We start from the raw sequence: 23,359 nt of genomic DNA, 5'->3' as shown, positions 1-23,359 counted from the left end.
AGTTTTAAACCAGTCTCATTTTCTCCTTCCTCACTGCCGGCCACATTTACCAAAGTTTTAACATTAAGTTAAAAACCTGATGAAACAATTTGCAGAAGAACAGACACGCAGGGTGGAAAAGGTCATCACAAGTCATTCTTTTGGCCTCCAAACCGAATTTCAGAAACCCCAGGATGCTCTTTCTAAGAGTCCAAGCAACCCAAAATCTAGAAAATAAAACCAAAGGGAACAGTCCTTTGCCCTCCATGTTTGACTGTCAGGGTTCCTGAGGAGAAGAGCGGGGACGTAGGGTGGCATGTAAAACAGAAGAATTCTAAGTGAGATGAAGGAGCTGCCTGCCAAGTGCGTGGTGACCGGGAGCCATCTGCTGGTTTGTGCTTACGACTCAATGACAAAATGTTGAGCAGTGCGATGACCGCCATTTATTTACAAGGCGCTCCTTCCGCGATGACACAAAGCACTTGTGAAAACATGTTTGGAAACAGAATGAGCAAAAGTCAACTGTATGCTTACATATGGGGGGTGGGAGGGGAGTTCTGTTGTGAGAACTGAGCCTTCTTGACACCGTTGTTTGAGTAACAAGGGCCCTACATCCCCCACTTTGCTCTTTATGACCAAGCACCCTTCAAGGACAAACCTGACAGGTCCCCTACGGAGGTTAACGATTGCACTGAGGCATTTGGCGTGAACATCAATGTACATCTTCGTCTCGATTCTACTCTCTTGCCCCTTATTTGCTTCCGTCCTCACTCATAAAATAAAGAGAAAATGCAGTAAAAGAGTCGCTTAGTCGTGTCAATGAAAACTGTCCCACGACAAACACACCAGGGTAATACAACGAAATCCTTAGCTGGCAGAAGGGCTACCGAGAGTTGTGGAAATCTGCATTTGTCAGCTGACAGGCAGAAACGCTAATCGGGCATTACAAGACCATCTAAACATGGCAACGAAAGATATGTATACGCCCGAGATGCATAAAAGCCAAGAACCACCTACATAGTTATCATTCCCACTTCAATAATCTTGCTTGTAACTGTATCAGTTCATCTCTTTCCCATCTAAACACTCCAGTTCTCGAGATGGGCACCCATGCTTTCCAGTGGTGCTTTTCACTTTTTCTCTGAGGATGGAGCCCACGAATCCATAAGTGCCCTTAGGTAACCATCTCTACAACCAGCTGGGCACCAATCTGGAGGCTCGTACGGAAATGATCAGTCTAACGGGAGGGCTTGAGAAAAGACCCAGGTAAGAGGGAAAACATGTGAATTCTACTAACTCTGCAATTGCTGACTCAGGGCTCAATTCTCTCACCTCCTTCACCACCTCCCTTACCGGTCTCTCCCTGTCTTTACCCCATACGCCATTTATGGCTCACGACACACGATTCGGCACTCACGTACCAATGTCCACTGTGTTCTAATTGCTTCATGCAGGATAGAAAGGCCTCTCCGAAGGGCATGCCATTTTTGGATTCCCCTCTGCTAAGAGCCATGGCGGCACGTGCTCAGTAATGTTTACAAGAGCACGTTACGAAGGCATAAACCGATGCATTCGCCTACGCTTATCTCATGTGGCCCTCACGATATTTTGTAGAGTTGGGGTGATCTGCAGTTTTACAAGACACAAAGGGAGTCAGAACTCAAACCTGGGTTTTGGAATACCACACCCTTCGTTCCTGCCACTGAATCACACAAGCAGACGTAGCCACACGTGGCTGGAACGGATGGAGGGGAGGTGGGGCGTTACGTACATCGATCAGGAAGAAGGACAAAGTACCCAAGGCCAGTGAGACACGAACAAATGAGGGGTCCCCACAAGGCAGCCACATATCATACCAAGATCAAGAGTCAAGAGACCCAAGAGACAAAACCTACAGCAGAGGACAAGGAGGCCTGAGTTCTAGTTCCTTCTCTCCCATTCATTCCCCTCGGGCACGACGGGTTCTCTAAGGATGTCTCCCCATCTGCAAACTGGCACTGACCTTTCCTCTCTTACCCGTGAAGATTCTTATGAAGCTCAAATAATATCTCAAGTGCTTGACAAACGGGGAAGGGAGGCAGGGAGAAATAGAAAACCCTTTTTTTAATACATATATTTTTTTAATTTTTAGAGAGAGCGTACACACAAGGAGGGGAGAGGAACAGAGGAGGGAGGAGAAGGGGAGGGAGGGAGGGAGGGAGGGAGAGAGAGAGAGAGAGAGAATGAATCTTAAGCAGGCTCCAAGCTCAGCGCAGAGCCCAACGTGGGGCTCCATCCCCTGACCCTGGGATCATGACCTGAGCTAAAGTCAAGAAAGAGTCAGACGCTCAACCAACAGAGCCACCCAGGTGCCCTCAAAACCCTTTACAGTAAATAAGAAGGTACTTTTTTCAGTGTTTTATACATTTTCACTTCTAAAAAACCCAAGTTGGAAAGTATTTAATAGGCTTTAAAAACAACAACAACAAAAGTAACTAAGGATCTGGTATATATAGGTGACTCTTGCTCTATTCCCACAGCTTCTTCATAGACTGGAATTTCCTCCTTTCTCAATTGCCACCTGGTCTTTATAATTTGAAATGAGTACATACAAGGGTAGGGAATCTTGATCTTTCCATCAAAAGTCACCAATATACCAGAGGTTAAGAACTGCAATTCAAAAAAAATGTTTTTTTAATTTTTAATGTATCTTTATTTTTGAGAGAGACTGAGAGACAGAGCACAGCAGAGTGGGAGTGGAGTTGGGGGAGGGCAGAGAGAGGGAAGGTCTGAGATACCAACACAGAGCCCGATATGGGGCTTGAACCCGCAAACTGTGAGATCATGACCCGAGCCAAAGTTGGACGCTTAACCGACTGAGCCACCCAGGCACCCCAAGGACTCCAATTCAAAACAAGATACCATTTTTCACCCATCAGATCAATAAAACCAAACTGGTTCTGTACCAGTCACGGGCAGCTACAGGCAGGGAAACATGGGGGAACACGAGACGTTCAGAAACAAACCCGGCAGAGCCTGCTGACATGGACCCCCACCCCTCAGCCTCGTAATCCCACTTCAGGGACTCCGTCCTACAGAGATGAAAGCCATGTTCGCTACAGATACCGAATGCTGCATTTCCCTGTCGTGGTGACGAAGGAAACAACCGGGAGCCATCAAAGGGGGATGTGGTTGAAGGAATGGCTGTACATTTACACTGTGGCAAAATGTAGCCATTTCAAAGAATGTGTCAGGGGCGCCTGGGTGGCTCAGTTGGCTGAGCGTCTGACTCTTGATTTCGGCTCAGGTTGTGACTCAAGGTCGAGGGACCAAACCCCATATCAGGCTCTGTGCTTAGCCTCTCTTTCTCTCCCTCTGCGCCTCCCCAACTTGTGCTCACTCTGCTAACATTCTCTCTCTCTCTCTTAAAAAGTAAAAAAAGAATCTGTTAGATCTATGGATTTGGAGGACTTTCCAAATTTAAATGAAAAAGGTAAATAACAGGGTAATATGTAGATTACAACTCTGTCTTCATAAAAAAAAAAAGGAAATGCATATGCATGTAAATATATCTGTAAATATTTATATAAATACAGATAAATGTCTGGAGGGAAGCCACCCGGCTGGCTAACACTAGTTACCGCAGGACAGTGCGCTGGAGGGAAAGGAAGGGAGGGAGTGAATTTTCCACTACACCTCAGCATGGTTTGACTTGTTACAATGAGCATGTGCCACGCTGATAATTTGTTTCAAATCCAATTAAGGCTGAGTCCTTTCCCCAGGGGAGGGCCACGGGAGGGAAGGCATTAGGGGAATGAAGACCTACAATGTTGGCGTAGACGGACAGAAAGTGGTATCGAAAGCATCCCTCTGCTTTTAACATTAAAAGTAAGGAAAAAACCCCTAAAATCAAGAAATGCTAGATTCAAACATTAATTTTTTCTTAGGAGGAAAGAGAAATGGAAGAGAAAGATCTAAAGGCAAGGAAGGAAGAGGAAGGGGAGAGGAAGGAAGAGGAAGGGGAGAGAAAGAGAAAGAGAAAAGACAGGCTGGGCAGGGGTCTATAGTCACCGAGGGCAAGTTTTCAAATGACACAGGCTGTCACACAGAGGAAGGGGAGGGAAGAAGGACCGGAGAGAGAAGGAGAGAGAACGGGAGGGTGACAGAGTCCCTGTTCCGAAGCTGGGCAGCACCAGCAGCCTAACATTCCCCCTCACCTCAGGGGAGAAAAATCCTAACTTTTCAAAATCTAGAAACTGGGAAGGGCTGGGTCAGTGTCCCCCGAGTTCTCCTGACTTACATCTCCACCTTGTGGTCTGTTCAGGACATAGCTCTCAGTGTGTATGTGCGTGTGTGCGTATGCTCGTGCATGTGTGTGTATGCTCGCGCGTGTGTGCATATACATGAATATGTATGAGTATGTACGTATGTTAAGTGTATATAGGTATATGTACTCATATATAAGTATAAATGGTTATATATATTTATAAGCGCTTATATTTATAAGTATACATATTCATATATATACATATTTTTATATATATTTGTAAGTGCTCACTTATAAGTACACATGTGTTATATAGGCATACACTGTATCACTTCTTACATTTATTACACATTATGTATAGAAGTATACATACGTATACAAGTATACACCTACACAGGTATATACACACTTGTCCTCATATATATTATATAAAAATGTGTGTATATATGTATTTCTATACATTTATTTTATTTTTTCAGAGAGAGAGTGTGAGCAGGGGAAAGGGGCAGGGGAAGAGAGAGGGGGAGGAGAGAGACAGAGAGAAAAAAAGAATCTCAAGCAGGCTCCGCGCTAAGCATGGAGCCTGACCCGGGGCTCAATCCCATGAATCCAAGCCGAGATCAAGAGTTGGCCATTAAACAACTGAGCCACCCAGGCGCCCCATGCGTGTTTTTCAATTCAAGTAGAAGAGAGAAACAGAAGGGTCATAACTATACAGCTCAAGACCATCTGCAAAGGCAACATGCCCGCTTAGTCACTACCCTGGCAAGCAATCGCACCAAAGGCACACCAGGACCCCTCGTGCCCCCTTCTGATGCATGGCTTCCCGCAAAGGGACCCCCTTTGGTGATCTGGAGCCCTGTAAGTAGTGTCGCCTTCACAGGAACACACTCTTACAGCACGCGCTCCCATGTCAGACTCTTCTTGCCCAGCATGTTTGTGAGGCCCAACCGCGGTGCGTGGCGCGTAGCTGTAGATCACTTGTTCTCGCGTCTGTCGGATCGCTGTACAAATTCGCCATGGTGTGCTTCCCCACCGGAGCGGAGGTGCACACAGGGCTGCTTCCAGGTGGGAGTATTAAGAATAACGCTGCGATAAACAGTCTTATACACGCTTCTCTACCGCTCAGTTTTAGGAAATGTGGTCAAATAGTTTTCCATAGTAGTTACAGAGGGGCGCCTGGGGAGCTCAGTCGGTTGGGCGTCCGAAGCAGGCTCAGGTCAGGATCTCACGGTTTGTGGGTTCGAGCCCCGCGTGGGGCTCTGTGCTGACAGTTTTGGAGCCTGGACTGTTTCAGATTCTGTGTCTCCCTCTCTCTCTGCCCCTCCCCTGCTCACAATCTGTCTCTGTCTCAAATGTAAGTAAACATTTAAAAAAAATGTTTTAATAAAACAAATAATAACTGGAAAATATAAGGGAATCAACAGAAAGACTAGAAACAATCGGAGCAGTAAGAAAGTGGTTATATTAATTAGCAGGCGTCAGATGTGAACAGCCTCCCTCTAAACAACAACCAAAAAGCATCGTGGCATGAAACAATCTGAAACCAACAAAAATGTAAAATACCTAAACATACATTAAACCACAAGGGCACACAGCTCACTCGGAGAAGACATTCTGAGAGCCCTGAGCGAAATCGTGACCAAGCTGAGACACACCCCATGTTCCTTGAGAGGAAGATTCGATATTATAAAGGGTTTCAAGACTTCATGGAAAGCCCATTTTAAAAACCAGTTACTTTTCCCTTTTAAAAATTAGGTTGGCTGATTCTAGAATTCATGTTTAAAAGAAGAACCCCAAAACTCTTAAAAAAGAAGTAAAAGGGCACCTGGGTGGCTCATTCCATCAAGCGTCCCACTCTTGATTTCAGCTCAGGTCAAGATCCCAGGGTCATGGGACTGAGCCCCGCACTGGGCTCTGCACTAACGGCTGCTTGAGATTCTTACTACCTTTATCTCCCTCTGCCCCTACCCCTGCTCATGCTTGCTCTCTTTTTTTAAATTTAAAAAAAAAAAATTTTTTTTTTGAGAGAGAGATAGAGACAGCATGAGCAGGGGAGGGTCAAGAGGGAGAGGGAGACACAGAATCCGAAGCAGGCTCCAGGCTCTGAGCTGTCAGCACAGGGCCCCAAATGGGGCTCGAACCCATGAACCATGAGATCACGACCTGAGTTGAAGTCAGATACTTAACCCACTGAGCCAGGCGCCCTATCACGCTCTCTCTTTCTAAAATAAATAAAACAGTTTTTAAAAGGAGGGTAATGACAGGAGACTATCATGTATTAAAACTTTTAATACAAACTCCAAAGGCGCTAGCAAATGAGTAGTCAGAGAGACCACAGAACACATCACGAAGTCCAGACACAGATCCAAACACACACACACACACACACACACACACACACAGATGTGTAACAGTATAAAGCTCACCATCTCAAAATTTGTGAAAATGGATCATTCAGGAAAACAAAACACAATAAAAAATTAGGGTAGCTGCAGCACTTATTATAATAAACGCAATATGGAAGCAAAAAAAAAAAAAAATTAGGGTAGCCAAGTAGGAAAAAAGTAGGATTCATACCCTTTACCACATTAAATTCCAAATGGATCAAATATTTAACGGTTATGAAATGAAATCACGAGAGCACTCAAAGGAAACAAGGGAGAGTTTTTGAGAATACCGTTCATTACGATTACATATAGGAGTGGCGTAAAACTCGACTAAGAAGGGACAGGCTTCATACATGAGACTGGAATAGGGGACCCACGTGTAGTGACACAGCGTTTGGGGAGCACTGGATGGAAACAGGCACCCACACAGAAGTCTGCACTGCTCCTGTGAGAGTCACAAGTGCATATGCTCTAATCCAGCCATCCTACTTCTTTTTTTTTTTTTTTTTATAATTTATTTATTTTGAGAGAGACGGAGAGAGAAAGAGCACAAGCTGGGGAGGGGCAGAGAGAAACAGACACAGAATCTGAAGCAGCTCCAGGCTCCGAGGTGTCAGCACAGAGCCCGACATGGGGCTCGAACTCACGAACCGTGAGATGATGACCTGAACCCAAGTCGAACGCTCAACCGATGGAGCCACCCAGGCGCCCCCAGCTATTCCTACTTTTAAAAAGTAGGTTGCTCCTGTGTTAATAACTTTAGGCAACATAAAATATCAAGCGATGATTCTTTAGGAAACCTAAGTAGAATCAGATATGAATCATCCTTCTTGTAACTCAGGCTGTAATTTGAAATAAAACATCCAATGACCTAAAATGGGGGAGGGGTGCTTTTCATGTAAAACCAAATGTAAGTTTTTCTTTTGTCCACTGTGGTTTCCGATACAGTGCCATGAAATACAAACGGAACATATCATACTGTTTTTTTTAAGAGCTCAAAGGGAAAATAGCGGACATCAAATTTATGAAGTCGACCCTAAGAACATGAGAACATGCCGTTGTCATCGTTATTCTTTTGACTTTAGCAATCGGTCTGCCTCCTGAGATGCCATTCCTGAGACACAGCTACCATCCCAACATCTAAATAACTTCCTATTTCCTATAATCCTCAATATGGCTGGTGGTGTGAGGATTAAAGCTTAGCCAATTAGCCACCCACTACTGCCGAGTTAATCACATAATCTCCGAGATGCTCACAGAGCAGCCGAGTATGCAATGATTGTTTTCCTCTCTCTACAGACAAAGATTTAACTAATTGTGAGACTCAGCAATGCTCTCAAGTAGAAAGGGCAGGAGAATTTTAAAGCAGTGTCCTTATGAGTCGCGGCTTATCTTCTGAGAGACATTGTTACGCGGAGACTTCTTTAACAAGTTTCCAAATGCCCTAAGTTAGTCAACCATCGCTTCTTTAGACCGCAGTCTCCCATCGAGGTTTACTGCTTCAAAATAATGATCGGTAATCCGTGAGGTGCAGCTAAGATCGCGTCACCTGACGGCCACACATTCAACTGCGTGATCGCCACGTCAACATCTGTGTACGGGAAATGCTAATCCCAGCTGAGGTCTGACAGGACTCTCCTTAATAAGGCCACATACGAGGAGGAAGGGGGAGGAGGAGGAGAGGGCGGGGTGGGGGACCCGGGAGAGAGGAGGCTACGGGCTCGGGTGCAGGCAAGAGCAGAGCGGGGTCACACAAAGGAAACAGGATGGAGAGGCAGAAGCAGGGGCTCGATCGGACAAACGGTCCTGCCCTCTGGCTGCTGGCTACCACCAGGCTTTGAGACACTGATTAGCAAGCCGATTAGCCCTGCGTCTGCTGGCGGCCCAGCATTCATGTCCACATGTGCCACAGAGAGCGTGTCTACCACATTTGAAGGATCTTTTTTTTTAATGTTTTTTATTTATTTCTAGGAGAGAGAGAGAGCGTGAGCAGGGGAGGGTCAGAGAGAGAGGGAGTCACAGACTGAAACAGGCTCCAGGCTCTGAGCTGGCAGTCAGCACAGAGCCCAACGCGGGGCCCGAACCCACGAACCGCGAGATCATGACCTAAGCGAAAGTCGGATGCTTAACCGACTAAGCCACCCAGGCGCCCCTTGAAGGTTCTGATAAGGCTTTCAGGCCAATGCATTTCCGTAGGAGATGGTGACCTAAGGCACAGACATGTGCCACCCCCCCCCCCCATGATGAAGCAACCCACACTGATTTAAAGAATGACAGAAGCAGGGGCACCTGAGTGGCTCAGTCGGTTGAGCGTCCAACTTCAGCTCAGGTCATGATCTCCCAGTTTGTGGGTTTGAGCCCGGCGTCGGGCTCTGTGCTGACAGCTCAAAGCCTGGAGCCTGCTTCAGATTCTGTGGCTCCCTCTCTCTCTGCCCCTCCTCTGCTTGCGCTCTCTCTCTCTCTCTCAAAAATAAATACTTAAAAAAAAACAACAACAACAAAGAATGACAGAAGCAAACAAAAATGCCGGAGGAGTCCACAGATTAGAGAAGTAGAAAAGGGTGCCCCTCGGAGCTCAGAACCGGGAACTAACCGTGGGGAGGCCCGAGGAAGTCGGTGTGAGTCACAGAAACGGACTGGCAGGGAAGGGAATGAGGTCCCTCTGAAGACAGAGCTGAAAGGTCCCTGATGGCTGGTATCAGAAAGGACCAGGCAATCCTGACATGGTCCGGATGCAGAGGACGCGCTGAACCGTGAACCCAGCCTGGCTATGTCTTCATGCGAATTTGGAACCTCAGAAGACCGGTGAAAGAATGATCAGGGTACCAGGACTTGGGGGCGGAAGGGGAGGCCTCAGGTGTGGGGATGAGGGGCACAGAGGGCAAAAATAACACTCTGATGTCGCCAGGTGGGTGAAATCAAAGACCAGGCGCTCTGACTTCCAACTGATTACCATCTACTGCTAGCGACTGTGACCTTTACCGTGATCCTCATCCGCTTGCCCGAAAGCGGCCCGAAAGCAGATTTCCCATGGATTTGCCTACGTAATACTGGAGAATGCTGGAATGCTTTTATCTACTACACATCCTCTCAGTGACAAGATTCCCCTGGAATGTCACAGAACGTGCATTCTCAGGGCTGAGTTCTGGGCTGAATTGTGTCCTCACCAAAAATTCCTACGAATATGGGGCTAAAGTGCTACCCCCTGGTACGTACCTCAGAACGTGACAGCATTTGGAGACAGGTTCGCTAAAGAGGTCACTAAGTACAGTGGGGTCGTTGGGTGGCCCATAACCCAACTCGCCCGCTCTCTTTATGAGAAGAGGGAGCCTGGACACACAGACCTCAGACGTGTGCGCGCACGGGGGAAGGACCATGTTGAAGACACAGACAGAAGTCGGCCACCTTCAAGAGCGGGAGGGACGCCTAGAAGAGACCCTCCGTCACGGCCGTCAGGGGGCTCGATGCTGCCGAGGACACGTGGGTCTGGCTGTACGGCCTCCAGAACTGTGAGAAAGGACGTTTCTGGTAGCTAAGCCCCCGGTGGGTGGCACCCCGATGGAGCAGCCTAGCAAGTGCCCGCAGCAGGTGCACACACGGTCCTGTGCCGCCATGTGGTCTAAAGCAATGTGGGCTCGATAGGGACTCCCCAACAATCCACCCGCAGGCCACCTACCGCCAGCTCTCCTCTTTACCCGCACTGACTGGCTTCCTCCAGGACGTGCACAGGGCCACACTGGCTCCTGCTCCTGGCTGGCCCCTATGCCACCCGGAACGGACTATTCTATCCTTTCTCACCTGCTTCAAATCCCTCCTCAGGAGCCCCTTCTGCCCCACGGTGCTTACGCACATTTCAACAGAATTCTTCTGGAAGCTACTCCAGACTATTTCCAACTTCCATTCCTTGAGCTAAGATAACACGACGACATCTACGTTCCGCTTGGTCCCATCCCGAGGGCGTGTAAACAAGCACGTCCGGCTGCCTCAGTGATTCAATCCCCCAGGACTTAGGTCATCGTCGCTTTGCGGTTCCTGCTCTGTGTGGCCTCGCCGTCCCCAAGCCACCCCAACCGCTCCCCCAGAAGTTGCACGTGTCTGCCCGCCACGTGGATCAGCCCGGAACACAGGACAGGGAGGAGGCGCTGGTCTCGGCAGCTTCACCCCAAACACCCCTGCACGGATCCACCGACTACACGGAAATCCATCAGTCAACTCACTCTGGGCTCAAGGAGGCTTCCGCTGTCAGACCTCCAGGAGGCAGGTCCCTGCCGCCATCGATTCCGCTGCGAGAATTAACAGGCGACTGCTGGCTAGTGAGACGGCGGCAAGCCAGGCACCGAGGACGGGGGCACAGAGCGAGATCTGGAGGGGAGAAGGAGCGGGCACACCGGAACCAGACTGGTCAGTCGGCGGGGAGGAAGGAGGCAGCAGCGGCACCGTTCGTGGGAGGAACACCTTGCGTCTGTAAAGGTTATGGGGTTCGCGCAGCCCTTCACACTGATCCCCTCACCTTGTCCTAACAGTGAAAGAGAGGCAGCACACCCACCCGCAGCTCAAGGTCAAGGACTTCAAAGCCCAGGAGGCTGGGGGGTCAGCAAGCCATGGGCAGAGCCCCAAAGCCAGGTCGGGCGCTGCTGGTGGTGCAGTGGCTGCGGGGTCACAGGCGTCGACGCCCGCGTCTGGATAAAACCCACGCTCCGAGGCCCATCGGTTTCAGAGTCTTACCTGGCCCCCCCCCCCCCAAACCTCAGTTTCTCCAACACAACATGGATATCAGGAAGATCTCTGGGAGCTCAGCGCATGCCTGGGACCTGGGAGGCGCGTGGCAGACGTGGGCTTTCAGCTGGCACCTCAGGTGGGCACGAAGCGGCGGCCTCACCTGACCCGTGAGACACATCTGAGGAGACTGCCCCGCATGGCTGCGACCCGGGCCTCCCACCAGGCTGCCCACTGCGACTTCGCAAGTGTCCAGCCCTGCCACCTGTATTTCTTTTCTTTCTCTATCTCTCTCTTCTTTTTTTTATTGTTTGTATAAATCTCTTGGGTTTCTGAGATGCCCAGTGCCACCATCAAGAACAAAGGGTAGAGGCGCCTGGGTGACTCCCTCGGTTGAGCATTCGACTCAGGCTCAGGTCATAATCTTGTGGTTCATGGGTTCAAGCCCTGCATTGGGCTCTGTGCTGACAGATCAGAGCCTGGAGCCTGCTTCAGATTCTCTGTTTCCCTCTCTCTCTCTGACTGTCCCCTACTCATGCTCTGTCTCTCTCTCTCTCAAAAATAAATGAACATTAAAAAAAAAAAAATAACAGAGGCTATAGAGCTGTATTTCTCAAATTGTAAGGTGCATTCAAATCCCGAAGATCCTTGTTAAAAATACCTGAAGATCTGCATCGGGTGCCTGGGTGGCTCAGTTGGTTCAGCGTCCAATTCTTGATTTCAGCTCAGGTCACGATCTCACGATCTATGAGTTTGAGCCCTGTGTCAGGCTCCACACTGACAGAGCAAAGCTTGCTTGGGAACTTCTCTCTCCCTCTCACTCTGCCCCTCCCCAACTCGTTCCCTGTCTCTGTCTCTTTCTCTCAACGTAAATAAATAAACATTTTTTTTAAAAACTTTAAATGCAGATTCAGGAGAGCCTGGCTGACTCCAGTTAGTAGAGCATGCAACTCTTAATCTCAGCATAGTGAGTTCAAGTCCCACATTGGGCGTGGAGCCTTCTTAAAAAAGTTTTAGGGACACCTGGGGGGCTCAATCAGTTAAGTGTCCCACTTCAGCTCACGTCATGATCTCATGGTCCATGAGTTCAAGCCCTTGCATCAGGCTCTGTGCTGACGGCTCAGAGCCTGGAGCCTGCTTCAAATTCTGTGTCTCCCTCTCTCTGCCCCTGCCCCACTCATATTCTGGCTCTCTGGCTCACTCTCTCTCTCTCTTTCAAAAAAAAATTTTTTTTTTAATATTTTTATTTTATTTCTAGGAGAGAGAGAGACAGCGTGAGCAGGGGAGGGTCAGAGAGAGAGGGAGATACAGACTCTGAAATAGGCTCCAGGCTCTGAGCTGGCAGTCAGCACAGAGCCCGACGCGGGGCTCAAACCCACGAACCGCAAGATCATGACCCAAGTGAAAGCCGGACGCTTAACCGACTAAGCCACCCAGGCGCCCCCCAAAAAATTTTTTAAATCAAATTGTTTCAGAAACGCGTACCCAGAAGGTCTGGGGCAAGATCTGAGATTCTGCTTCTAACACGCTCATAGGCAGTGCTGACGCCACCTGTGCAAAGGTCACACTTTAAATGACAAGGATACGGAGACTGTCCCAGGAGTGAAGATGCGTAACAAGCGAGAGGGGACTAAAAGAACGGCAAAACCCACGAGGCCCGATACATAAGGTGGCCCCTTCCACATCCTTAAATGACACAGCGAAGAGGTGTAAGCAGAGCCTGACACATAGCACACTCCTGTCAGGGGGTAACTGTTACTGTCCGTCATGATCACTACCCCTGCGACCGCAGAGGTATTCAGATGCCCCCCCACCCCCCCACCCCCTCTCCAGTTGGCTCTGCTAGCTACGCCTTTACTCTCTGGACTTCTTGACGGACGGCCCTGACTACACCATGGACCCCTTGCTCTGTGTTCCGTTTGGTGGGCCCTGGATAGCTGCCCTCGCCCGCTGCACCCCGCCGGAGAACCATCTGGCCCACTTCAGCTTCTTCCAGACCCTGCCCGGGACACAACGCGCCCCTCCCAGACTCCTGGGCTTCATTTCCCCACGGAAACAACTTGGGATTCCACTTGGCTGCCTGTCTTTCATGATCTCTTTCTCTATCCCTGGATCACACGCTCCCAAGGTCTGGGGTCGACAGGAAACTGTTCCCTTCTCCTCCGCTTACCCCAGGGACATGGTCTGCAATCCCGACTGCATATCGTACTTACCTGGGTCCCCCCCCCCCCATGCCCCTCCTCGATGTAACTGTCTGACGTGGGCCAGTAACTTGTGGCCAAAGGTAAAAAAGCACTGCCCTTGGGAAGCCACGTTATTCCTAACTGGGACCTAAGCAGAAGCAAGCCACTCTGCGGAATGAAAGCACCATCCCCGGCGGCGAAGACGCCTCTGCGCTAAGTTCCTTTCCTTGAACCATCGCGATGGTTCCCGCGATGAAGTTACAGGAGTTCCGGAAGGAGGGGAGGGGGGCCAGTTCCAAAGAGGTAACCGCACGGGGATCATGAACCCCAACCCTGGAGAGCTGGCCCGCTTCTCCGGGCCTTCCGGCAGGGCGGGGTGCACAGCGGCTGTCCCCTCCCTGGCATGGGAGTGGCTCACGGGCACAGAATGGGCCAGAGAAAATAAACACCCCTCTTCCCCACACAGGTCCACACGTGACTTGAGGAGCTGAAGAGGCAGCTAGCGTAGCAGAAAGCACAACCGAAGAACGCAGAGGAGATTTCCCGGCTCCATCCGTGTTCTGCTCAAACAGTCTTCCCTCGGGATGAGAGTCCACCCAACATACCTGGTTTACTAAATCCAGAAAATCAGAGAATGCTACGCTGAAAGATCACGCCAGGGCAAACACTGTAAAGGACCTGGATACAGTCTACTAGTTGAATCGAGCCGCTCAGGAAACACACCCGTGATCCCGGCAAAGGATACTTTCCACCCACCCACATAGTCCCCGGGGAGGAAAACGTCATACCTGATGAGATCGGGTTCTGCACCCTCGTTCTTAAAGGACGCCAGAAGTAGCCTCTCCCGAGTTAGGAGCTCGTCCAGGAGGTTCTGTCTTCGGTCCCCTTCAAGCTGCGTTCTGCACACATCTCGTTAAGGTCCAATGAATGGTGGTTGGGTGAATGACCTCAGTTGACCTCTCACGTTACTAAGTGAGCTCCCCCCAGCTCAGCTGTGCCGGCTACAGACTCTGACCGGTACTGGCCGGAAGACACCTGTTCTCCTCCTCCTCTGACCTTTGACACCACAGACTTCCCAAGGAAAGGACCCCGGACAGAACCATAGCAGAGGCCTTGCAAACATGGGCGCCGGCCCGCCGCTGAGAAACAGCAGGCAGATTACTCTTCCTCCCAGCGACCAAAGCCAAAATGATTATTCCTATCAACAGAGCAATCCAGGTCAGGGATGCCTCGGGTTCTGAGTTATAGGGGTCCGTGTCCAAGGGTGTCCACCTAGACATCAGCATCCCCAAGAGACTCTGTAAATGATGAGAGGGGGTTCTTAATAACGTCTTCTTTCTTCCGTGTGAACGCCTATTCACACACTGCAATCGATTTTGAACAGTGCTACTCTGTGTGACACGTTTGCTCTGAACGCTGTTCATTATTTAGATACACGGCATGATCCTTAAACTCTAAAGAAAACTGCAAGTAAACATTGGGGTTTCACTGTGTTTTCCTGGTGAGCGGGTTAAAGCGGGAGTCCAAAGTTATTCGTCTGGTTTTGACCATCATCTACAATCTTGAACAGCTATTCACGTTTGCGGATCTCTCTCTCTTTACAGGAATGCTAGATTATCTCTAACACCTCTTCCAACACAATTTATAAGTTATGGCTAAAAAAATATTAATAATAATAAGTCAGGGCTACATCCAGAGTTTTCTGTACTAGCTTTCTTGAAGCAAGTGAAGCGAGTTCTTCTAGGCTGAATGCAGGTGAGCGTTGTGTGCGTGCTTAAAAACAAAATAAAATGTTGATGGAGAAAGCTTCGGCTATAAAAAGAACAATGGGAAAAAGCTAACAGATACATTTTTAAAGTTTATTTTGAGAGAGAAAGAGAGAGAGGGAGGGAGAAAAAGAGAGAGGCAGAGAGAGGAAGAGAAAGAGAATCCCAAGCAGGTTCCACACAATCAAGGCAGAGCCCGATGTGGGGCTCGAACTCATGAACCATGAGATCATGACCCGAGCCAAAGTCGGAAGCTTAACCGACTGAGCCCCCCCAAGCGCCCTCACAGATACTTCTGTAAGGACATATCTGACGTAAGACATACAGAGTACAAAAATAAGCCATCGCAGCATAATGGATTTTAGCTGGCTTTGAGTTTTTTTAGTGGATGGCTTATTGTTTTATTAGACCTGAAACTGGTAATCAGAGTCGCCTGGGCCACGTTACCTACTTCTGGTAATTGTAAGACATGAGTGAGGTGGCTGCTTTACATTCAGAGACGCTTTTCTGCTTCAAAGAGGGACATCAAACCCTGCACGTGGGCCCAAAATATTCCCCAGAAGTTGGCAGGATCAAATGGTAGCATCACCATTTCCGGGGGGAGGGGGAGGCTGGCGTGGGGGAACCATGGCCCAGGGAATCCATAACTTTGGTTCCTAGTTTTGGATAGAAGGAGCTAGACTGCCAGCAAAATAATCACGATTTAAAAAAAAATTTTTTTAGGCCCTTGAAGAAATTCTCCAGTAACAGCAGTCGGTAAAATTTTAAGTCCCCAAACCAATGAGGCTAAGCAGCATCAGCGGCTTTATCTATTTAAAAAAATAATAAGTGAATAAACGAATTCTCTCCACATCCCAGAACGCCAGGCTTCCCCGAGGAAAATCGCTACCGTGGCTTTTCCGCTTCCCACTCGCCTGTAACCGTCCCACCTTGGACACCACAGGGTAGCAACTGTAACTAAGAAACAGCAGGCTGAAGGGCTGAAATACCTCCTCCGTGCCAATAAGAAGGCCAATCATTGGCCTTTTGATCACTGCAATACCGAGAATAAATATCCATGTGTTTCAATTAGTGGTAAATTGGCAACAAGGCAGAAGGCTTTTCTTCCGTCCCAAAGAAGTTCATGGTGGGGGGCGAGGTGGGGGGGGGGACAGAAGCAGTGGGCATGAATTGTATGGGACAAACCGGGCATTTTCATTTGTGGAAACTGTTAATGGCACCACAATACTAACTAGCCATGCTCTGTGCTCTGTACTCGGGCCGTCTGTGTTCAGCCACCCGGGAAAACAGAAGCTGAACTACAGTCCATTCTTACGATGAAGCGCAGATATCCCGGGCTCAGGAACTTTTCAGTAATCTCGGAATAGGAAAAAAAATCTTTCTCGTCAAGACTGAAAACACAGAAACCGTGGAAGGAAAAATCCAATCTGACTATACAGAGATTAATTTAAATATCTGCGAAATAAATTTGTAAGTGACAAATGGGTAGTGGCGAAAAGGAAGGTAAAGACATAGAGGAGCACAGAAAAAAGAAACAGTAGTTAATTCTCACCGAGTGGAAAAACATTCAGCTTCACATAGTAAAAGAGGTGCAAACAGAAACACAGTATCACCTTCACCTATCAGATTAGGAAAGTGTGGCTCGAGGTCGGAAGCAGCCACTCTGATACTGTTGGCGGGATTGTAACAAATCCAATTAATCGCCAGGCTGCCTTCTAAATAACAAAATGTTGGGGCGCCTGGGGGGCTCAGTGGGTTAAGCGTCTGGCTTCAGCTCAGGTCATGATCTCATGGTTCAAAGGTTCGAGCCCTGCATCAGGCTCTGTGCTGACAGCTTGGAGCCTGGAGTCTGTTTCGGATTCTGTGTCTTCCTCTCTCCTAGTCAAACTCCATCTCTCTTTGTCTCTCTCTCTCAAAAATAAAAAACATTAAAGAATTAAAAAAAAAATTTTTTTTAACATTTTTATTTATTATTGAGAGACAGAGAGACAGAGCACGAGCATGGGACGGGCAGAGAGAAGGGGAGACACAGAATAAGAAGCAGGCTCCAGGCTCTGAGCTGTCAGCACAGAGCCCGACACGGGGCTTGAACTCACGAACTGCGAGATCACGACCTGAGCCGAAGTCGGGTGCTTGACCGACTGAGCCACCCAGGTGCCCCAACATTGAAGGATTTTTAAGTAACAAAATGCAAAAGGCACATTGTTTCAAGAAGACTTTCTCCTGCAGATATATTCACATTATCTACAGCCAAGACTCTGGACCAGGAAACTGGCCCCATGCGGCTGTCACCTGGCCGCTTAGTGGCCATGCCGGGCTCCAGCCCAGCTCTTCCTGCTTTAGGTCAGGGCTTTTCCACCACATCATGCTGGACCTGACCGCTACGCTCTCCGGGGGCTTCTCTACCCCGGGGCTCCCGTACTGTCCCCATTTAACCTCGCCTGTTGAAAGCAATTACAATACTAGTAATACTCATTCGGAATTGTCCCAGGGACCCCCTGCTAATCTGGGAAAGCTGGAAAATTCATCAGTTAGGAACACCCTCCTTTTTTGATTTTGATTTTAATCTACTGAGAGAATAGTAGCATAGTAGATTAACAGCTCTTCTGCATAGCACACTTCTCATACAGGGGTTGTTGCTAACAAGAGGCCCGAGGCTCATCCAGAAAGGACCAGGCTACACGTATGCAGACTGATGGCAGCTGGGAGGAGGGTAGAAAAGAGGGCACACGGTCAGTGGCCAGAGCTGGGAACCCCTCTTCCACCAGCCTGATGAATAGCCAGGGAAGAGAGGTCGGAGAGCAGACAAAGCCATAGTTCTCTGTCAATGGCTAGACTGGTTTCATATAAAACTAAAGCCACATCACGGAGATGGAAGATCATATATGAAATCAGCCGCTGATTTCATATTACAGGGCCTTACCAACTATGTGTGTGGATTTCATATTACTAGTACTTACTAACTACCAATGGGCTGAAGCCCAGCTTCTCTGGAGAAACTTGATAAGCACTTAATTAATTAATTTAATTAATATTATTGTTTTGAGAGAGAGGGCCCAAGTGAGGAAGGGGGAGAGAGAGAGAAGCCCACAAAGGGGGGAGGAAGAGAAGCGGGGTTCTCCCAAAGCCGGGCTCATGTTTGCCCGGCGTGGGGCTCTCACCCTTGATCAGCACTTTAAACCTAAGATGAGGTGGAGCAAAGATACTGCTGGCCCTCCTGGATGCCCCGCCCCGACTCCAGCACCTGGCTCCTTTCTTGCTAGAAGGCTTAAGAATGTTGGCAAGATTTGGGGCGCCTGGGATGGTTCGGTCGGTTAAGCCTCTGACTCCGGCTCAGCTCATGATCTCGCAGCTCGTGAGTTCCAGCCCCGAGTCGGGCTCTGTGCTGTCAGCTCGGAGCCTCCTTGGGATTCTCTCTCTCCCTCTCTCTCTCTCTCTGCCCCTTTCCCACCCACTACCTAAAAAACAAATCAAAACAAACTTTAAAAAAGAACATTGGCAAGTTCTGCTCGTGAATTAATGGCTCCGGAAAAGGGAGAAGTGTGCAGGGACTTATTTTTTGGTGCCATCACAGAGCCACTTTAAGAGGACAGCTCAGTCTAAGGTCCCAGAGGCCACACTTTTCTGGTTCACGTACTACTTCATCCTTTTTTTCTTTCTTTTTTTTTTTTTTTTTAAAGTTAACAAACCCTACTGAGTATGTATTCAAGGCCGGGACCTTAGCTTTCTGGAAGCACTGATCACAGTTTGCAAGGGCTATTTTAATACCAGCGTTTCTTGCGTGCTTGGAGAGGACCTCATTACAGGACTGTAGACTCTATGAGGACCACCTGTAAGTCCCCCGTGGTGGCTGAACTTGTTACAATAGTGACAGAAGCATAAGCAGCAGCTAATCCCCAAGGAGGGCTCACTGCACACAAAGCACCTTCTGTGAACGTTCCTGAACCCTCGGCAACCATTCTGTAGGCCAGGTGTACTTTCATCAGCCCCATTTTACAGACGAAGAGTAAACAAAACAAAAAACAAGGCACAAAGGGGTTAAGTAACTTGTCCAAGGTCACTCACACAGTCACTCAGTGTTGAAAGCTACCTTTTCTTGTCACCCCCTGGGAGGAGGCACCGGTCCTGTGAGGGGCTTTAAATAGCTTTCCTCTGGCTTCTACAAAAACCTTGCCAGGGGAGCATATTTAATTCTACTCTAGAGAACAGGCTGAATCGCGCTCTGGCCTTGAGGAAGGGGCGGAGCTGGTGCTCAGTGTCACTTCCGTCTGGGTCCACAGGCCTTGTCGCCACTACAGCAACAGTGCCAATTTCTGGACTTGGTGGAGAAGAGTGTCCCCACAAATCGGGGGGGGGGGGGGAAGGAGACTCTCGTAAAGGCTGCCAATTATACATTTTGCCAGGTATGGATTTAAAAAAAAAAAACCAGAGCAGACCAAACTGCCATCTACTTTTATTATCTTGGTAACAAAGCAAGGAGCTTTTTAACATGGAAAACTAGAAAGAATGTGACAGAGTATAAATCAGACAATCCCTGCCGACATAAAAACGGCCCTGTCCCTATTCGTCTCTGGAACTGTCACACGGACAAGCAGCGTGTGTGAGAACTGCTTCACCTCCACTGGAGCCACGAGGGGCGCTCCCTAAAATCTAAATGTTGGGTTGGCCCCCCATCATTTGCATTCATTCGGTTATGGCGATCGCTGCATCCGTCCACCCATCTACCTGTCTTCCTACGCTTTTACCCCCCCAAAAAGACAAAAGGGAAAAGCTATTCAGGAGTAATGGGGGGCTCAGTGGGTTAAGCATCCAACTCTGGATTTCGGCTCAGGTCATGATCTCACGGTTGGGGAGTTCGAGCCCTGCGCTATCAGTGCGGACCCTGCTTGGGATTCTCTCTCTTCCCCTCTCTCTCTCTGCCCCTCCCCTGCTCGCACCTTACTTTTTAAAAAATATTTCTATAGGACTTCTCCCAAGACTCCAGAATACCTTTTTATTGGGAACCCCTTGGTACAGAGACTTTAAAATTCTCCTTAGTCAAGACGCTGCCTTTGAAAACCCAACAGAAAGACGAGATGGCATAAGGCCAATTCTAAGAATAATTTTACTACTACCTGACGTTTCACATACAGCCTCCCGCAGCACATGACTTTCCTCAACCAGAGAAGCAATGAATCACTCCTGTCTCCGAGAAGCACTGTGAATAGGAATTCATGGGTTTCAGCAATTTTACACTCTCTGGCTGCAGGGCTTTGGTTTATGAATCACAAACTAACCAACTCAAAAGCACAGGCCTTTTGTGTTAACTTCACATCCCTTCTGGCCAGGGGAACATACTTCTCAAAGAAACAGCACCAGTGTCTTGGGCCTTAACGCCATGAATTTAGTTGTTTAGAAGGTGTGTGCCTAGGACTTATGTTGCTGGCAATCCCCGGTGTTCTTTGGGAAAGCTTCACAAACACATAAATTCATTAAGTAAAGCGCTGCAAACTCTCAACTACCCAACGCAGTACGGGAATGAGGTGCTCAAATAGTCACGTTAAAAAAAGTCGCCCAGCATTAATTACGCCTCAAGAAAAGAAAGAATTAAACTGTCACTCTGTTGACTATTTATGGACAAAAAATTTTCGAAGAATTACAACGTCATAAAGTATACCTAATAAAGCACGGTGAACACTGTTTAATCTCTCTGATGATTAAGGAGGGCCCTGAGGATTTGCATTATAAACAGGATTTGTTTTGGCACTAGAACAGCCTGCCAATTAATGGGGAATTCTAGCTGAAGACACGCCAGGTGACAGATGACTGTGTTATTTCTACTGAAGAAGAATTCAGCTTTTAAACAACCGGCTTTGGGGCCAGAACGGCCCCGCAGCTGAGTCTAAGCTCTTCCACTCCCCGGCTGTGGGGTCTGGGGCAAGTTACTTAAGCTCTTAGATTCCTCTCCACAGCCTAACACACTCCCCTGCTGGGACGCAGGATTCTTTTTCTAGCTCCATCCACAGCTTGGGGCACAAAGGTTGACCTGGCCTCACTACCTTTTTTTTTTGTTTTGTAAAGAAAATGAGGAACCACAGACACAAGCCAGTAATACGAGGTCATTAGGGCTCACGAGGGGCTATCTGACACATCTTAGATCTGGAAGATACCTACTGTGGAAATTATTTGAAATAGTTAGGAAGAGGAAGGCCGAGGGAAGGGAAGATGCGGGGGACAGGAGAAGAGTTAAGAACAGGCCTTCAAAACAGAGAAACTACCTCCTTTCCACTCTAGCAAAAGAAATGGTCTCCCTGCAAATACAGAGGCCTTGAGCGCCCCCATGGGGCGGGTGATCTGAATTTGGTCCCCAGTGCGGGTGGTGTTTCCAGTGGAAAGAGACGCGCGATCATTTGAAAAACCTACCTAAGAAAGAACGCTGTTACAGCCCTGCTTTGTCCTACAAAATCCTACGTTATCCACAGTAACATCCTTAAATACTTCCATAATGTAGTTAATAGCTCTGTTTAGTATTTTAAAATATTTGTAGAGATGTTTAGTGCTTCATTCAGCAAATTGCGAGATGACCACAAAACCAACTAAGAGATTTCACAAGACGGTCTGGCCGAAAGCACTCAGAACAAAGTCAAGTCCATTATTACTGCCACATGCTTCTCTGTAACTAATAACTAGCAGGAGTCCCTAGTAGTGAAAAAGTAAGAGTTCTTAATTTGTTTCTTTTTATGCCCTATAGTTTGGTACATAAATATTATAAGATGAATAGCACTCAGATACCTTAATAGAATTTAGCATACACAATTGTTAATATTACATCGTGAAATAATTATTTAGTTACCTTTTTAACATATGTGCTTTAGCTAACAAGAAAATGAGTTTGCATACCTTACCTCACCTGCAGACTTCCTGACACTTGGTCCCGGAAGTGGAGAAAATTGCCGAGCTGATCAGAAACTACCTGAGGTCGACATATCAAGACTTGTTGATTTTGATAAAATGCAAACTCTTTATAATAGTGTGCAGTAATAAATGATACCAGATGGGGGGTAAAGTTACAAACTAAATGTATCTATCAGAATATTCCAACTCTGTTGGGGCACCTGGGTAGCTCAGTAGGTTAAGCGTCCGACTTCGGCTTGGGTCACGATCTCAGGGTTTGTGAGTTCAAGCCCTGCGTCGGGCTCTGTGCTGACAGCTCAGAGCCTGGAGCCTGTTTCAAATTCTGTGTGTCCCTCTCTCTCTCTGACCCTCCCCTGTTCACGCTGTCTCTCTCTCCCTCTCAGATTAAATAAAACATTAAAAAATTTTTTAAAATTTGTTTAAGAATATTCCAACTGGGTTAAAAAATAAGGCCTCTGTTCTTTATTGAAATTAAACTTCTATTTGTAACCTTAGTGTGTTAGTAACTGAAAATTTGGAAAATCACGAGATTAATCTAAACGAACCTCCCTGGTAGCATAACGGGGTTACGCTTGGAGAAAACAATTGCTAGAACATTTTCTACAATTTTGTCTAAAAGGCAATATTCCTACGTTTTCCCATTTCAAATCAGGCAGTAGCACCGTTTCCTGAAATACCAATGTCTGGCTTCTTGGTACAAAGTGACAATTGAAAAAATGAGGAGAGAGGACCAGTCGGAGGCTGGTTTTCAAGCCCCTATAAACTCAGATTGAAAGGGCTGGTTCAGGGAAGGGAATTCGAGAATTTAACTTGATTAGATGACACACTTCTAAAAAAAAAAAAAAAAAAAGCTTCAGTGCTTGGCAGGGTCAGTGGGAGGTAAGGTGCAGGTCACGGCCCAAGTTGCTTCAAGCAAATGTTCTGCTCCCCACCCACTCCCCCAGCCTCCCAAAGCACCCTGGGGGCTGTGCTTTTCAAAGAACATTAAGGCAGGGGCGCCTGGGTGGCCCAGTCGGTTAAGGGTCCGACTTCGGCTCAGGTCATGATCTCGTGGTTCGTGGGTTCGAGCCCCGGGTCGGGCTCTATGCTGACAGCTCAGAGCCTGGAACTTGCTTCCAATTCTGTGTCTCCCTCTCTCTCTGACCCTCCCCTGCTCATGCTGCCTCTCTCTCTCTCAGAAATAAA

General features: G+C 48.1%; 1 protein-coding gene across 7 annotated transcripts in view; it reads right to left on the bottom strand.

The window, feature by feature from the left end:
* The window catches only part of STX8 (syntaxin 8), a 246,294-nt gene that overhangs the window by 207,264 nt on the left and 15,671 nt on the right, over positions 1 to 23,359 (bottom strand). For 4 of the 7 annotated variants that reach the window (XR_005528318.1, XM_039231574.1, XM_039231575.1 and 1 more), the window contains exon 4: positions 14,303 to 14,413. The exons of the other annotated variants lie outside the window; for them this stretch is intronic. Coding sequence is in view for 3 of the 4 variants with exons in the window: in XM_039231574.1 (XP_039087505.1) it covers positions 14,303 to 14,413 (111 nt within the window). In the remaining variant the exon portion in view is untranslated. The remainder of the gene's footprint in view (positions 1 to 14,302; positions 14,414 to 23,359) is intronic. 7 annotated transcript variants of the gene reach the window in all.

Source organism: Hyaena hyaena, unplaced genomic scaffold (assembly GCF_003009895.1).
Source record: "Hyaena hyaena isolate Hyena2069 unplaced genomic scaffold, ASM300989v1 scaffold_58, whole genome shotgun sequence".
NCBI lineage: Eukaryota > Metazoa > Chordata > Mammalia > Carnivora > Hyaenidae > Hyaena > Hyaena hyaena.
Note: the sequence above shows the minus strand (reverse complement) of the source record. Positions and strands in the feature narration are given on the sequence as shown.